This window comes from Mytilus californianus, unplaced genomic scaffold (genome assembly GCF_021869535.1).
Source record: "Mytilus californianus isolate M0D057914Y unplaced genomic scaffold, xbMytCali1.0.p SCAF_4, whole genome shotgun sequence".
Taxonomy (NCBI): domain Eukaryota; kingdom Metazoa; phylum Mollusca; class Bivalvia; order Mytilida; family Mytilidae; genus Mytilus; species Mytilus californianus.
In genome coordinates, this window is record NW_026262690.1 from 106,310,681 (window position 1) to 106,328,902 (window position 18,222).

General features: G+C 30.8%; 1 protein-coding gene across 50 annotated transcripts in view; it reads right to left on the minus strand.

Annotated features, from left to right (window-relative positions):
* The window catches only part of LOC127739004 (kinesin light chain-like), a 247,710-nt gene that overhangs the window by 219,983 nt on the left and 9,505 nt on the right, over positions 1-18,222 (minus strand). For 24 of the 50 annotated variants that reach the window (XM_052250546.1, XM_052250548.1, XM_052250544.1 and 21 more), the window contains exons 1-6: positions 16,022-16,156; positions 11,337-11,580; positions 9,708-9,941; positions 4,821-4,911; positions 3,925-4,153; positions 1,941-2,028 (exon numbers count right to left, since the gene is read on the minus strand). In XM_052250546.1, coding sequence (XP_052106506.1) covers positions 1,941-2,028; positions 3,925-4,153; positions 4,821-4,911; positions 9,708-9,941; positions 11,337-11,580; positions 16,022-16,071 — 936 coding nt within the window. In that variant the 5' untranslated portion in view covers positions 16,072-16,156. Of the gene's footprint in view, positions 1-1,940; positions 2,029-2,323; positions 2,412-3,924; positions 4,154-4,820; positions 4,912-9,707; positions 9,942-11,336; positions 11,581-15,411; positions 15,436-15,724; positions 15,777-16,021; positions 16,161-18,222 lie in introns of those variants that run through there. The other 26 variants (XM_052250555.1, XM_052250552.1, XM_052250553.1 and 23 more) reach the window with 11 other exon arrangements.

The window sequence follows — 18,222 nt, forward strand, 5'->3', positions numbered from 1 at the left end:
TTCATGAAATAAGATTACTACTTTAAAACAACAATATACATAATATAATTTTCTGCTGGAAGAATATATAGTTTACAGTCACTTTACTGAAATGCTTCAAACCTTACCTATCCCAGTAAAAGTCTTTCAGTTTTTTTTAGAGTTTTACCTATGCCAAAAAACTGCATTACTTTTTTACTCTTTCTTGTCAATTTATATGCTTTTGTGGCCTTTTTTTTTTACCTTTAATTTAAGAAATTATGCATACTATCGTGAATATCTTTAATTAAAAACTGATAAATTATATTGATATTTGTAAATAATTTTGCATATTAATATTTTAATATAGTTATTTTATATAATCATGATAATAAGAGGACAGAGTAAAATTTTCCGACATTATATCGGTACAGGAGTAAAGATGTCCAATTTCTTTAGTATGGTCCTTACATATCATTAAAAGGGACAAAGACAGTGAGAAGCAACAATTCGTATCTGAGGATATTTATCTAGGAATTATTATTTTACATGGACCAATACACAATGTAGGTAAAAATACACCAATTTATTAAGTATTGTGAGGTTTATAGATATACAGGTTTATACAGGTGCATGTATTTGTTCCATTATAATATATATGTATATCAAAATTATGAATAACCATGTGTATCGTATGAATATCTGAAATCACTTAAAATTCTAAATGGAGTATGAATATTTTCAACAAATTCTAACAAAGTACAATCACAAATAACAACAATCAAATTTTAGTCATCCCTTTTCACCAGAATGCAAAGATTTTTTAACTACATAAGATAAGTTATAGTTGTTGAGAAAACTACTAAGGTCTTAAGGTCGAAAGCCCTCTTCCATGCTGGGAACCTGAAGATAAATCTGAATACGGTACTTGACTAACCAACTATACTGAAGCTACGTTAGTGAGATATTCAGCAAACTTTATGAATACTTTTAGAACTATATTCACAGAACTGAAACATGTAACACAATAATGCATGCTTTGACAATACATTCAACAGAACATATCTACAATGAACAGTTTTTGCACAAACGAAAACCATTTCAACCCATAAAAAATAAAGTTAAATATAAAAAAAATTGTAACTTTTCGTTTTCATTTTAATTTTAGCCTGCTCCCTCTAGTTTAACAAAGAACCAAATTAGCTAAAAAATTACACATTAATTAGTTTATACGAAATTCATGCACACATTTAAACATGATACATAATTTTAGCAATTAACTACAACATCATTTCCTCTAGTTTCCCATCTCTCTCTCCGTATAAAATTGAATAAAAAATTACAAACAGTTAAAATAAACACCAAAAATAAACAGGTAATCCGCTTTACACCACCTGTACATTGTGTAAAATAACAGCACAAGTTTTTTTCTTCTTTGAAATAGTCACATTTTTACTCTTTTCTTCCAACAGGATTCTATTGTTTACAAGTTCCTATTTATCAAAACAAATTATTTCAAAAACGTGAGTGCAAATCTGCAATTTACAAACATTTTTATACTTAAACAGTGAATTACTTTTGTTGTGGATAAATGTTTTCAGAACTCTAAAATTTGTAAATTACTAGCAAGTGCTATTTAATGCATACTAAACAACATAGCTCATTATAAAGCAGAAATTAGAAGTGCATAGATAGATGAATGTCTTCTTAAGATAGAATTTAAAAAGAAATCAAATATATTAAATTTAAAAAAGAAATCAAATTACAAATTTCTATTATTAAAGAAAGGTAAAACTTGCTTAGTTGAGAGAAAGCAGAAATTGTTGGCCTTTTGAATTGAAAAGAATTTGCAGAGGAGAATGGCTGTCTTCATGAGATGAAAAGTATTTTGTGAGTTCGTGAGAATGACAATGCACAGATGGTGTATGTTACTGGGTACAACATGAGCCACCATGGGTTATACATGCAGTACAAGAACTCACTGCTGGGTGATCATTTCCTAACGTTTTCTCACGGATGCCTAAAGCATCATTCAACAGGTTTGCAGCTTCTTTATATTTTCCTTGGTCTCTGCAAATTTCAAATCACACATTGAATACATTAAAATCAATTTGATGATTTATATAAGGGAGAGAGTTTGATGTAATATACCAGTGCAGCAATTCTAGAAAATTTAATTCGGTATTGGCCGAGTTTTGAAATAAAAAAAAATCTTTGCAAATTTCCCTGAAATTCATTGTAATTACATAATTTGTATGCTTCAGGCCAATACTTTTAATGAATCTTCTCCTGAGAGTGTTTTACCTACTTGCTGACTACAAACATCAAACTGTCTCCCCAAGATTCATATCAATAAGGCACTCACTGCAGGATGATCATATCCTAATGTTTTTTCCCGTATTTTTAAGGCATCGTGAAGGAGATTACCAGCCTCTTTATATTTTCCTTGATCTCTACAAAAATAGCAGCAGCAGACAAAATCAAACAGAGAAAACAGATCTAGATTAATGACATCTTTTAAACTATTCTGTACTGGACGGATTATTTTGTACATTGTACTGTCATTAAGCATCCCCCATGTCTTTGTTAGTACATAAGGCAAAATGAAAAAAAAAAGGTGCTTTCTTAATGGTTGCCACAAAAATTGAATGACAAAGTATGACCATTTTTTTGGGTGTATACCCGGAATTTTCTTTCAGCAAATTTCAAGCTGGCACAGTTTAACAAAATTTTCTCCATCTTGTTTTTTGAAAAAGAAATTTAAAATAAAAGGTTTTTGCTACTGAAACCAACAACCCAATTACTATGCTACTGCAACAGCCAAACATACTTCTATTTTTGATGCAAAAGTGTATAACATTTTTACATTTTTACATATATGTATTTATTGATGAAGTAAAGTATAAAAGCACCAGATGTATAACCTTGTGATCTGTTGTGAAATCAATACCACTGATTTAATAGTATTATATCAGTCTGCCTACAGGATAATGACTGGTCGATTTTCACAAATTCATTGCTGGTGTGAATGAATTTGTCCTTTTAGTATATGTCTAAGCCTTTTAAATATTTCTGCTATACAAAATTTGGAAACTCTTACTTTGTACTTTTGGAAAAAGTTACACTGTAAATTTAAAGTGTTTAATTTTTTGTCAGGGGTTCATTTCCAATAATTACTTCACTTCAGTAAAATTATTTAGTTTTATCATCTGCTATTTCCAACATTTTTTATGCAATTTTTACTATCAAAGTTCTCTAAAAACTCTATTTCACTAACATTGACCACAACTACAACCCTTTCTATTTTATTCTCTGTCGCGTAGAAAGGGAGCACAATAGCACCATAATACATAAAGTCATTGTTGTTGCCTAAGAAAATAGCTACAAGCAAATTATTTTTTATCCAGAATCAAGAAAAGGATAAGATAATGTATTGAGTTAAAAAAACATAAATATAAAACAAGCACAAAAGTTAGATGTTTTTCCGGAAGAAACTTGACCACCGGGCTAAGATAAATAATGTTAAAAAGAATGTGTGTGAGCCCTTTGGATGTACCATGTTAATTCTGGGTCAAAAACTTATAATTAGAAAGTTCACATCATAATGAACATGGTACTAAGTTTCAAGATGATGTGACCACAACTTCATGGTAAGCTACCTTAGACCAAAACTTTTAACATGATACTGAATAGACAAACAGCGGCACAGACTAGGAAACATTATGCCCTACTATTGTAGTCAAGTCATACAAATCAATTACCATACACTGTGATAATGTGAGTACCATGGAACAAATCAATGACTGAAAAAAAAATTCTACTTTTTTCAAGGCATCTGATGTAGTTTTTCAATAATTGATCTTTTCTTTTAACTTGACATAAAAGTTGTTGTACATCCTATTAAAATATTTTCCTGACGGCTTAAACATCAATTTCTGCAATCATTTTTAAATGCATCCATTTTACCTGTATACAAGAGCCAAAATGTTTAACATGGTCGCTACGTCAGGATGATCATGGCCGCTGGTCTTTTCTAAATCTTCTAATGCTTGTTTACATAAAGGTACTGCTACTTCGTATCGTCCTTGTGAGGCATACTGGATGACTAGGTTGTGAAGGGTACGTAGCCGGGCTGGGATTTCATAACCACCACTGGCTGCTTGGGCCATTGCACTAGGTTGAGATGGAGATAGGACTGAAATGTGATAAACATGTTTAATTAGTACTTTGTGTAATTAGCTGCTGTCTCATCGACTTACTTACCCATTACATGTTATATCACAGGACAGTTTTGTAACAACATACAATATTATGCCACTTTTTGTGAAAATATTTTGATAATATGCAATCAAATATGAACAAATATGTCAATGATGCAGATATGAACTAGGCCATAAAAATGAATATGTTTGTTTGCCCTAACCCTACCTACCCAGAAAATAGCTGCCTACTCAAAATCTTTTATTGTCCTGATGTGAAAAAAATGTTTTTTAATCAGATAGGCATGAAGACTAAAAAAACATCTGACACTTCAATTTCTCCTTGCCGAAAAAAGAAAAGAAAATGCCTACCTACCTACCCACTGTCTCTATCTTTGGGTAGGGTTTGGGCAAACCAAAATATTTTTAAGTGTGGCCCTATAAGAACTGTAAAGAAGCATAAAACAAGTAAAAGTTACATCAAAGAAACATTCAAAAATATTTATGGATTCCTTTGGCTTCTTGTTATATTCAACCCAATAGATTCAAATTCTGGTTATGAAAACAAGCAATATGTACATTTTTCAATTTCCTTCACTATCAGTAATAGAACTGGACCATTCTAAATTTATTGTACATTTCTTTTTTGGCTTAATAACATACCTTCTGGTTGTGGTCCATCTTCATCATCATCAGGAAAACCTAAATCTAGAGATTGGGTAGACTGGTCCTGTTCTTTTTCTTCAGTACCAGACTACAACATAATCAAATACATTAAAACAACAAATAACTGAAGATTAATCATCCTTAAATAGCTTATATACTGCCCATTAGATATTACAAAACCTATTCTAATTATTTTGAAAATGGCTTGAACACTGTTAACTAGATAATAAGCAACCACAATTTTAATACAAAGTAATAAAACTTATTTGTGAACTAGCATCATGATTCTCAGGTTACTACATCATTCAATTTATGTTCTCATTTGTAGAAATGACATATGTACAGTACCTAGCAATATGAATAAAGCATAAAAGGCAAGTGTTCTCTTTTAGCATGTGCAATATTTTCGACAAGGGCTAATTTGTTGGATTGAAGGATTGAGGAGACAGAGTGAAATATATTCAAAGGTCAAAGGTACTAGATCCTTTTATGGTAATATGCATGCATACCTTGGAACTGCATTTAATGGCATAATGCAACATTTTTTCCTGTTAAAATTGACACTAAAAGTTCATTCAAATTTTTGTGAAAAAAATCCAGCATTTTGTCATTGATTGCAGCTTCTGAGCATACCTGCAAATTATCATTGAAGGCTCCACTTATGAAAGTGAAAAGTGAACTGAAAGTATTAATCTATACATATATACTTGTAAAATGTAATTATTATTGCTATATTCAATTTAGTATTAGTAACCAGAGATTGCAAGTTTTACAGAACTTTAAAATTACAGATAGCTTTCTTACTCAAAATTACATTTTATAAAAAATCTTAAAATCAAACAAATAAATTGTAAACTTCTTTAAATTCACCCTCTTGATTAGTATAAATTTGTTTTTCATCATGCACAGAAAACCTCAAACTTCATGTGTTAATTTCATTTTAAATTCACCTGTTGTTAATATCTTGTTAACCATCCTAATTGTCCACTACCCCTCAAGAATGAAGCCATTCAAAATTAAAAAATACTTTCCCACTTTTTTTCACAAAATACATGTATATCAAATCATGATGTTTCAACTTCTATCTATTTCAATACATTAAAATTTTGAATGGCATTTATATTCCTTTAGTCGATACTTTATATCATACCTTAGCACTATAAACTATGTGTTAAATATTTTTCATTAATGGTTTTTGTAAGGATAACAGAATCAGGGAAGGGGAGACAATACCTGCTGCGTTTGTTTCATTTGTTTGATTAAAGTCTCTACGTCCTGTTTAAAATAAATATCAACTTTATTACCCTACCAAAAAGTCTATTGTGGATTCAGTATTATTAATGGGATACCAATTTTTGTGGAATTTATAAGTATATGTGAACCACAAATTTAAATATTCAACGAATTACAAATTTTCTATAGTCTTGCATGTCGACTTTGGCATAACCGAGATCAAATATCCATGTGAAGACACTTATTCCTAAATGCAAGAAAATTGGTATCCATGGAAATAAAAGACACCACAGTATTAACTGTTTCAATGTATACTTTCAAAATATTGCATTTGGCTACTTTTTTTCCCCCATCTATTCCTCACTAATTTTGCTAATTGTGTCGTCTATGTACAAGTTCATAAATTATTCAACCAGTCTCATAAACAAAACAATTCCATTAAGAATTACTGATACATTTTACTGCCTATAAATGATGTTTACAATTAATAAAATTGTCATCTGTTGTTACCAAATCAACAGTTTCTATACAAGCTATACAGTAAATAGACTGTCCTTTCGATCAAGATTTCCACAATAATTAGTTATGGTATATATATAGTATGCCTATAAATATAAAGGTTTTGCAGAATTTTTTAACACAGAGGATGGCGGAGTTAAATTAAAAGTGAATTATGACCCCTCTTTCAAATAAATTTACAGTGTATCATTATGTCTGGGATATCCCTCAGTACTTGAGCAAATTAATGTGAACACAAGTTTTTATCAAATTCAGTTTTCCAGTATAAACTTCATGAAACAGATATTCCCTTTTTTAATTTTCCACTTAAGAAATGTATTAATTCTGTTCATAAATCATTAAGGTATCCCGTATGAAAATTTCAACAGGAGTTCAACTGGACTCAAGCTGGACTTGAGACGTATTCCAGTCTGACTTTGAAAAGTCCAGTCTGACATGAGCCGTACACGTACTTTTTCTTATACTTGGGTTATTTGCCAGCCAGTATTTTCTTAAAAGTCCAACCGCACTTTTTGTAATGCTTACAAGAAAATAAACACAGCTGGACTTTTGAGGAAATTTATTCCTTTCTGTAGAATGATCAGCAGGATTTTTGTCTTAGAAAATTTTACATTCATTTATGAGCAGGAATTTAGACTTAGAAAATTTTCATCAGCCAATTTCTACCCTTACAGAAATAAAAAGTTTGCCACAATAGATTCTGTTCTCTGAAAGGAACAATTCTTTCAAAATGTAAAACAGTTAAAAATGAAAGTTTGCAAGTAATAATAATGATAAAATATTTTTTTGCAATATACTTTTAGTTCAAACTATAAGATGTGATACTTTCCCAAGATTTTCAATTCCATTATGAAATATTTAAGAGACTGTTAAGTTAAAATTAAATTTTGGTGACTTTTGATTGAACTATGTCCAAGTTAATATGTTTAATAAAAATATCCAACAATTATTTAACATTTCTAATTTTTTCATAAAAAAAAAAACCACTAGCAACATCTGTTACAGGTCAAATTTATACATTTTCTAGTATATTTATATTTAATTAGATGAATGCATAAAATTAATAATTATCATTCATTCTTTAACATCAATTAGAAACTTGAGCCATATAACAGTGATTTAATAGCAGTTAGTCTTGTAGAAATGTGCCATCTGTTTTCAATTAACCTCAGTCTGGACAGGTCACAGGAAGTACTATCTCCACAGAGATTGAGGCCATATGAGGGAGAACACATTTCGAAATACATATTTCTGCAATTACTATCACTTTTATTAAAAATTCATAATTAAACAAATTAATAATTGATTTTCTTTTTTTAATATATCACATATTCAAAATTAAGGCACATGCAATTAGTCATAAGAGGAACATTTAAAACAACTCCTTAACATGTTAAACAACCTCATATATTGCAATACAACAACATTTGAATTTGGAATGAACAGGAAGATGTGTCTTCTTTCTTGAACAAAATGAGAATTTTATATCATTGGATGTAAAGCAAATGTTTGGAAGTAGTTCTTTTCACATTAAATAGAGAAGATGGATCCTTCTGACTCACCAGGCATCAATGACAATTTAGGAAGATTGCTGTTTGCATGTGTTATGAATTGCATAATTCTGGTAAGTACAATAAATTGAATTCCACCATTTTGGTGATATTATCTGATATGCTCTTTTTTATTCAACATATTAATAAAATAATTACAATATTATAAATAGCTTAATTCTTATTTTTAAAGAGTAAAAAGAATAAAAAACCTACATCAAATATTTATATTCATGCAATAATGTTCATCTTGTCTGTTATGTCACTGTCACTTCCTGTTTTGAATTGTTGTGTAAAAAAATGTATTGTTATATTTTTTATTCCCTCTGTATGAAGGAATGGTTATTATTTGAGTTGTTTTGAAAGTTATTTGATTTCTACAATTTAAGTGATTTTCAAAGCCAACTTTATTTTATTTTTAGCCACTTTAAAATTATTTAGTCTATTTAATAACCACAATTTTTTAGAAGTTATCATTTAGCTTCTCAATTCCCCATTTCTTGGTTTTGTCAGTAAGACAGTACAAAAAAGAAAAAGAAATAACCAGTATATATGCATAATGTCATCTGTTTTTTTTTTGTATTTTCAGATTATAGCAAGGGATGCATGACACAAATTAAATCAGAAGAATCAACCATCTGAAGAAAAACTGAGCAGTGGCGGATCCAGGGGGAGGGTTCCGGGGGTTGGAACCCCCATTATTTTGACGATCAATGCATTTGAATGGGGACATATGGTTGGACCCCCCCCCCCCCCCTTTTGAAAATAGCTGGATTCACCCCTGCTGAGATCATCTTTAAAAGTCAAACCACACTTTTTGAAGTCCAGCTGAACTTTATAGAGTTCAGCTGGACTTTTTAAAGTTCAGCCGGACTTTGTAAAGTCCAGCTGAACTTTATAGAGTCCATATTTTTGCCAGAATTGCCGGCTGGATTTTTTTTCAGACGTACTTTTATTAAAGTCCAGCTGGACTTTATGAACCGGACTCCTGCTAATTTAAATATTTCGAGCCGGTTTACGGCTAATTTCGCTGAAAGTCCAGCCGGGGTATCTTTTATAAGCAATTCAAAGAAAAGTCCAAATGAATATTATAAGTACGGCTCTCAGTACGGCTACAGTACGGCTACTGTCCGACTGGAGTACGTGTCATGTTTTTCATACGGGAAGTGTAGAAATCACCTAAAACATCAGCAATAACATTCTTTTGACACCCAACACAATTTCTAATCAAGAATGACCCACTCGCACTATCATTTTCTATGTTCAGTGGACTGTGAAATTAGGGTCAAAACTCTAATTCAGCATTAAAATTAGAAAGATCATATCATAGGGAACATGTGTACTATTCAACTTCATCAAAAACTACCTTGACCAAAAACTTTAACCTGAAGCGGTACAGACGGACGAACGAACGGACAAACGAACAGATGCACAGACCGAAAAAACATAATGCCCCTAGGTGGGGCATAAAAAAATTGATCTAATAATCAAAAGGGGCTTGTGTTTTCAAAATCATAATTGTATTTCTTAATCGCCCTAGTGATACACAATATATATTTACAGAAATAAATAAATAATTTACCTGTGTTTGTGGATCATTACCATCATATTTTTTTATTTCGTTCATGAATTCTAAATGTTTTTTCTCTTCTTCTAATGTCGCTACTTTTTGTTCACTCATTTGTAATTTTTGTTGTGTGTTTGCTAATTCGTCTCTTAACCAAGCGTTTTCTTGACAAAGTCTTCGCACTTGGGCCCGTAACTTTTGTTTTTCTGCCTCTACATGTTGTAAATGATTAGCTAATGCCATCATCACCTAAAAATAAAGAAGCTTTTATTCCAGATATTAAATATTAGTAACTAGGAAATAGTGATGAATACCTTCGCTTTTTTTAAACTCTTGTTGATAGAGCTCCAAAGTATGCATATTTGCACTTGTAGGGGGCAATTGTTTACACATAAAATGTTTGGAAAACAAAATAATTTATCATATATGAAAAAGAAAATGTCTTGTGTAATTCAGGGATGAGGAAATACCAGCCTGGACTTGTCCGGCTTGTCCCAAAATATCCTGCTCAAATAAATATGTTTAAACTACTTGCCTGGGACAAGTTATTTCTGTAATATTTTAACCAGTCACAACCAGGGACAGGTCCAAAAATTTGCCAGGAGGTAGACTTTTGTATATATTAATTATCATTGGACAAGTGTAGAATTTTGATATATCTACACCCCTAGTATATGACTGTTATGTTCCCAATTTAAACATAGAGAGACCAACAGACAGAAAACCATACAGAAGGGACAGATATAAACCAATGTTTGTATATATATATATATATATATATTCCCCAATTATATTTACCAAAAGGACATGCAAAAAGTTTGTTGATTGATTTATAGCAAGACTACAGATTTCTTATCAGGTGTCATTCTACAAGTTAGCAACAAAGTAAAACTAGTTGTCCAACATTAAAGGATCTTATTACAACACAATCTGACTGATTACTTTTTACAATACAATTCTACGTAATACTTCCACTTCATGACTGTAATTTCCTTATGTAGGATTAAAACCATAAAAGAAAGTATAAAGTAAAATTTCATTGATTAATTTGAGAGATGATAGACAGTCGTTAATAACTGATCAATACTATATATCCAATTATTTTGATTGTATCCTTCTTTTGTTTCAAATACCATTAATAATTGTTATGTTCCAGTCAGTAATATTTTTCTTTTTTTATCAATAAACTTGTCTTATGTTTTCTACTTTCTTAACCAGAATTTTCCTCCTATCACCATGATCACTACCATGGCAATGGTAACTTTCATGGTTTATCTTATAAAGAGGGCAGAAAAATTCACAATACCAAAGGACTATTCAAGAAATAATGGTATCTAATTAGAATAGAGGACAGGAGACAGTTCCAAGCCAACAGTGCTACAGTATTCCAGAAGTGAACACAAAAAATGATAAAAAAACACATTTTGTTCCATCTAACTGTACATAAAATTTCCATTCTTAACTCTGAACCAATTTTAAGACAAATTCAGCATCGTGCAAGTAACTTCAGCTACAGAATGTTTTCACCTCAATCACCATGTCTTTTTTTTTTTTTTTGGTGTGTCATGGAATTTCATTGAAGTACACTCCATATCTCTTCCTAATCACATGTAAATTACCCAAAAAAATCGTACAGACACTCACCTGTGCCTCACTAAGTCCTAATTCTATTGTTTCTAGAGACTTTTTCAGTCGGTTAGTTTTTTCTTCGGTAAGATTCGTGTCGCCATTTTCCCGTTTTATAGATTTCATAGAGGTAAGTAATCCATTAAGAATCTGATGGTGCTCATTTTTTAGAGTTTCTAAACCTTGTATAATTGTCTTTGTATTAGAAGTTATATCTTCTTGTGTCACAGTCGTCATTTTGGCAATTTCTTCAATCTTCTTACTGAAAGCAGAAAACATGATATGATAATTTACAATTTTCTAAACATCCACATACAAAGTTCGAAGACAACATGTTGACACTGCAATTATCTTTCTTCAGATAAAACACAAGATGGCGAATATAAACCTAGTTCTTTGATGTTGTAGTCACTTTATTCTTACAGTTCCCGCAAAAAGTTTGTTTACAGACAATTGAGGGATCATCACAACCGATCTAAAAGTCCTTCTCCTCCACCTCCTTACCTGAATTACTTAGTACTACCCTTGATTCATGTTTACAACTTGTTATCTACATTGTATCAGTAGCACCTTTATATCAATGATCTAAATTTAAGATTATGATAAAAATTTATCACAGGTCGTTAAAGAAATTTTGAGTTCTGGTGACATAAAAATTTAAATTATCAAATTTAGCTTACAAACTTTTAAATATATCTTTAAAAGCACATAATTTTAATAATTAATTTATTTTCCAAAATTTTATTCTCTTTGCAAAAATCCTAATATCCATAATAATATTTTGTAGCATTCCCATTTTAATGCTCATCCTTTGTGGAAACCAGGTGCAAATAACATAAATGTTCTATGTCATCTTTAATTAGAATTTTCAATGCAATATCTAAACTGCTTGTATATATATGGATAAGAAAGAAAAAAGGGTACATGTACCAGAGACAACAATTTTCATGATAACCTAGAAATAGCCAATATATCAAACCCTATCAGCAATTTTATTGTTGTTTTTCATCCTGAAAGTTGCTAGAACCCTAAACATAATTATTTAGGAAAGATAATAAAGTAATTGAAATTCTGTTTGCATTTAATTACATTTACTTCTCAAGTTTCCTTCAACTTTCTTCCAGATTTTGTGGCCCCTCAGCCTTTTCCAAGGCTATGCAGGAACACTGTTTGCCCAGTAACCCAACTATTCCTCTCTTTTATATTTAAACATATATCTCAATTGCAAGTCTAGTCAAATTTTTAAAAATTCTTGTTATTTCATAAATTATTCACCCAGTTAATATTCTTAATTTCCCATATACATGTATTTTGTCAAAGTTTTGGAGAAACTAACCCAGTTAACATTGATTTCAATGATCCAATAAAATTTGGTTAAGGTAAGATGAACCCTGTCAGCCTGATATGTATACATGTACATAGTAAACCTATTACTTATAGTCTATTACAGCCAATTTCATTGAGTGTGTAGGCAAAGGTAATATCTTCGGTTAGCTTCCTTGGTAGCTGAACCATGAAGTCATTATTAGGTTAGGTAAACTATCCTCCTTTAAGATTAGACTAGTCCGACAGATAACCAATATATCTGTCTGTGGGACTAGGCTACTTCGAAAGGAGGGTAGTATACCTTACCTAATAATGACTTCACGTTTCAGCTAGCAAGGAAGCTAACCAAAGATATTTCCTTTGCCTACCCACTCAATGAAATCGGCTGTAATTGCAAATGGCTGTTATTAAAAAAAAAACGAAATATGGCTTATCTTTAATTGATTTTCCATAATTCAATGTACTATACATTATCTATTTGAAAAAGACATTATCATCGATGAAAATTAAATATATTAGAATTTCATCAGCAAAAATCATTAAAGTATCTTCTTTAATCAAACCATAGCGTTTATCTTCTATTTAAATAACAGCATCCTATGATCTTATATCAACATGTTAAGCAAACTTCATGAAAATAGTTCGAAAAATACAATACAGAAATACAATTTCATGTTTGACGATTGAATTTACACTATTGTCATAATTGTAGAATTTCAAACAAGTTTTCTCCATCATATTTATACCTACAAATCAATGAACTGTTTGTAGAGGAATGTAGACAAACATTCCACACCTGACTCAGGTATTGATCAGAGAAATGTCCCAGCTTAATTACATGCAGAGTATTACAAGTTTAATGGTCCAATCAATGAACATTGTCATTTTTCTCATTTTGATTTGATATAATTGTATTTTTTCATCAATCTTTTGCTAACAATTATATAACTTGTTACGTTTGGAAATAGTTTTTGTTGTTTTTCTTTATAGCGCTATGTCCCATCTGTTATTAGATATCACTTCAAACTTTTTCAAACATTTATATCAAATGCAATTTAAAATAAGTAGTCCCTACAACCAATGCAATGCAACAGAAAATTACCTCAAATGATTTAAAACCTGCTAAATATGATGAATACTTTGCAATACAAATTCAATGAATAAAACTGATAAATCAATACCATTCTTACAATACATGTACTAATGTTTGTGGATTTTATGGGCGTTGATCATGACTGAGTAGAGGTTGACAGGTGCCCAGTATCCCAGGCTACTAAATGCATGGCTGGGAACCTAAATTCTAGCTGAAGATGTCCATAGTCATGATAGTAATAATGTTAATCTTTTATATTGTGACAGGAGACTATGCCCTTAAATGGAAAATGTTAGCCTTTGCCCTTTGCACTGTATAGTTTAACCAATAATGTATTGTTCAACAAAATATTTACGGTCTACAAGATTGTAGTACTACACAGGATTTCTAAATACCATGACTTAAAAGTGCCCAAGAAAACAGAATTTCCCTCAATCCAGCAAATTCCAAGGTCCCAGTTTTATCTTTTCATACAAAAATATTAGTAGCCCCTATATGAAAATGTCAATGACCTCAGAGAACTAGGATTAGACTCTCCCCACCACCTCCCCCCATCCTTTTGACAGACTTAGGTGAAAAATTTTCCAAAAAGTAATTAAAAGCCAGTTATATATATATGTATATATATATCCAAAGCCCAAATAAAATTTTTGTCAGAGAAATATAATTATAAATGCAAATTTGAATGCAAATTTAGATATAGATGTATTGTATATATAATGGGAATCATTGTTTTAATCATTTTTGATAACACAAGCAAAAGCATTGAGACATTCTCATCCCAAATTTTCACGGTCAAGTTTTTCATGTAACTTATAATTATAAAGTCCTTAATAGTGACAGCTGGTGCATAATTTTCAAGCATTTGACATATTAAGATTTTTTTTCATAGTTAATGAACACATGCAATAGATCTGACTCATTTCTTGTTTCTCTGGTCGATGTAAGATAATAGGTGTCAAAAAATATGATGATTTAGGCATAAATATCGGTGGTCAGAGTGCTTTTCTGATGTGACTCATTAAAATTTGTGAAAAATTGGAGACTTAGTATGTTTTTTCCACATATATTGAGCCTAAACTACAACATCACAATTTTCAATGTTACTAAAGATTTTTGAACAACTTTGAGGCTGAAGATTTTCCTCTTCTTTTAGTCATTTCAAAATTTTTCTTATTATCCTGGTGTCTCATTTTTCAAATTTCACAGTACTTTTAGAAGAGGAAAGACAAAGACCCATCATCCATTTAACAACAGTACAAAATGCATCAGTGTACATGTATCTAGATTATTTAGATGTCAAGACAAGCAGTTATATGTTTAAGCAATAATATTTTTTTCTAAAAAAGCCTCAGATATATCAAAATTATTACTTTGACAACTTTGCTAGTTTACAGACCTATTGGTCAATGCTCTCAGTAATCTAGTGTAAATTCCAAAATTATCGCCTGCACTTATTATTGCGATTGCTGAATGATTGACAAAAATGGAGACTGATTATTAAGTTTTAAGAAAATGCATCATACAAATGAATTATCAGAATTTAAAATGCTGGTCTTTATTCTTGCGAAACCTATCCATCGCAATTATCTCTGAATTTACAGTATTATCGAACAGCAAAAGGTTTGCATAAAAGTGTAACAAAAAAGCATATTATCTCTCAAAGTATCTTACTATTCTGGCCTACACAAGTATTCAGTGAATTTCAGAAAGACTATTTATAACTTTCTTCCACATATTCCATTTAAAACACCTTTACTGATCAGGTGAAAATCAACAAACCATGACCGTGACAACAGTATGGAGACAGCTGTTTCTTAATCCTGTCAAGAATTCTTCATCATTTATACCTTGTATTACCTGAAATCTATCTTTTAACAATCTCTTCATTTACACCTCAGGTGAAAAAAAGCAACAAAAAAACACTCTATTTAAAACCTCAATCTGGTAAATATTTTGACAAAAAGCGTTGATAGATCATTTTTACCTGAGCTTTTAACAGCAACAAGATGAGTCAACCTCGGCATCCATAAAAAGATGACGACACAAGTTTTATTTATTGATCTGTGTTTTATTTTCATCTGTTGCAATTTTAATCTACCTTACTGAATAGTCCCCATTATTGTATCATATTGACTTTCTGCTCTGCTGTACGGATAAATGTACCCTTGTACTCTCCGAGATGATTGTCATAATGAGACAAAATATATACATATGATTAAGAAACACAGAACTGATTAAATCTACGTAAAAAGTCAAAAATGATGAAAAATGGAACACTTACATTCTGTATGCCTTCATCGTCTCGGTGGCCATGATAATTTCCGTCGACATTTGTAAATTTTGGACCTACTACTTTTTAACACAAACAGCATCCATAATAAGAAGATATTCTAGGAAAATTTGGAATGTTGTATTGATTTTAGATATCAGGGGATTCATGCGTCGTTAGAATCAACAAGTCTCAGTCAAAAAAACAAACACAACACTGAAGCCGACTTCTAGACATGACATTATGCATTATTTAACAATTTAAAAGACAACTTATTATTAACTTATTTCCAAATATGATTAAAATTAATTAATTATCTTGAAATGAAGTACCAGACTCCCCTACTTTATAAATAGACTCTACCAATATGGAGCCAAACAAGAATATACAGAAGAGTATTGATTTTCTAGAAGAATCATATTGATTCCAAACATCAATGATGTCATTCATTGAATAATTTATTCTATAAATCTTTTGTATGTATCTGGTGTATTCAAGGTCAGGAGGTCAATAATTATAACCATTGTATCTACTTCCTTTACAGACATAAAACTGTATAACACCCCATCATCAAAACATCCCATAAAGAGTCCGACCAAAGGGCATTTGTCAACATACATGTAATTTACTGACATGAATTGTTGCTATGGACAAAAACAACATTCCTCCTACGAGGAAATGTTGCTATGGACAAAACAGAAATAAACATTAAAAATATATGTATACATGAAAAAGATTTTTCCAAAATATGTTGTAAGATTTGACATGGATTTTGTAACTAATAACAGTTTAATTTAATGGGAAATAACTCTAAAATTACATTATCAATGATCAGAAATTTTATAGCAAGACAAGTTGAAAACCAAAGTAAATTTAAAAATCAATTTCCTTAACGTTTGAATTAAGTATCTCTGATACTGGGAGATGAAAACAAATGGCAAACTGTTTCTAATGTGAATACTTGAAATTCAGTTATTCTTGGCAAATGAATTGATTGATTGATTTATATTTAATGCCACTTTCAGTACTATATAGATTGCGCTATTACATGGCAGTCAGTTTTCATTGATGGAGGAAGCAGCAGTCCCCGGAGAGAACCACTGACCTTTGGTAAATGAATAAAATCATTCTAAAATGTACATACACTATACATGTACATAGCAGTCGTAGCTAATCAATTACTTATTCAAACAACTGTTAATAAAATTTCTTCTGTGAAGATTTGGGTCATTAAAATATACATATAAGGGGGCAATCACAATCAAAGAACCAATAGTTAAAGAACGACAGACAACAGTGACCATAGTACCATGGCCAAGGAAATAAAGATAAACATCAGTCCATAAAAACAGTACACAGTCCTGAAATATTCCCAATCCCGACATTCTAAGCCTCCAAAAATCAACAAAGTTTATTCCCAATCCTGACATTCTAAGCCTCCAAAAATCAACAATGTTCAGACTTTGGTTCAACTAAATTTATTATCAAGAATGAATAACATTTCATTCAAAATGAAATTATTTCAAGGCCATTTATAAACATTGTTTAAAGTTTAAAACAAAGTTTTGTGAGTATAAAGATTATTGATGGTTATTACATGTGGCAGATATTTCAGAACTTTTAGGACAAGAAAACATATCTAAAAGATGGCAAGGGTGGAAGTATAAATGATTTGTGACTTCTCATTATAAGCTTAAAATTCCATTCTCAGTGGTATAATAAAAATTTGGAAATAGTTCCACAGAAACCTGTGTCTTGCCTGCTATGCTGCTGTCAGTGTAAAAGTGTTACCTTGACTGTCAACACTAAGTCAACTTGTTTTAACAGTAAAACACAGAAAATGTAATTGTACTAAGAAAAATTTAAATTTTGCTCAGTCATGTCAGTATAAAATTGAGAATGGAAATGGGGAATATGTCAAAGAGACAACAACCCGACCAAAGAGCAGGCAACAGTATGTCCATAATGCTATATCATGATTATCATGAAGTTTCTTAAAAGTTTTTGACAAAAGTATTCCAGTTTTAATTATCACGAAGTTTCTCACAAAGATTTTTCAATTATCAGTTTAATACCGAAAAATAAAATTTTCTTTCAATATTGTTTTTATCACAAAGAAGCTTATGTGTCTCATAAAATTCCATGAAAGTTTTGCCAAGTAATTGATGTCTACAGAACTGTAACCCCAAATTGTATGAAACCATCAACTACCA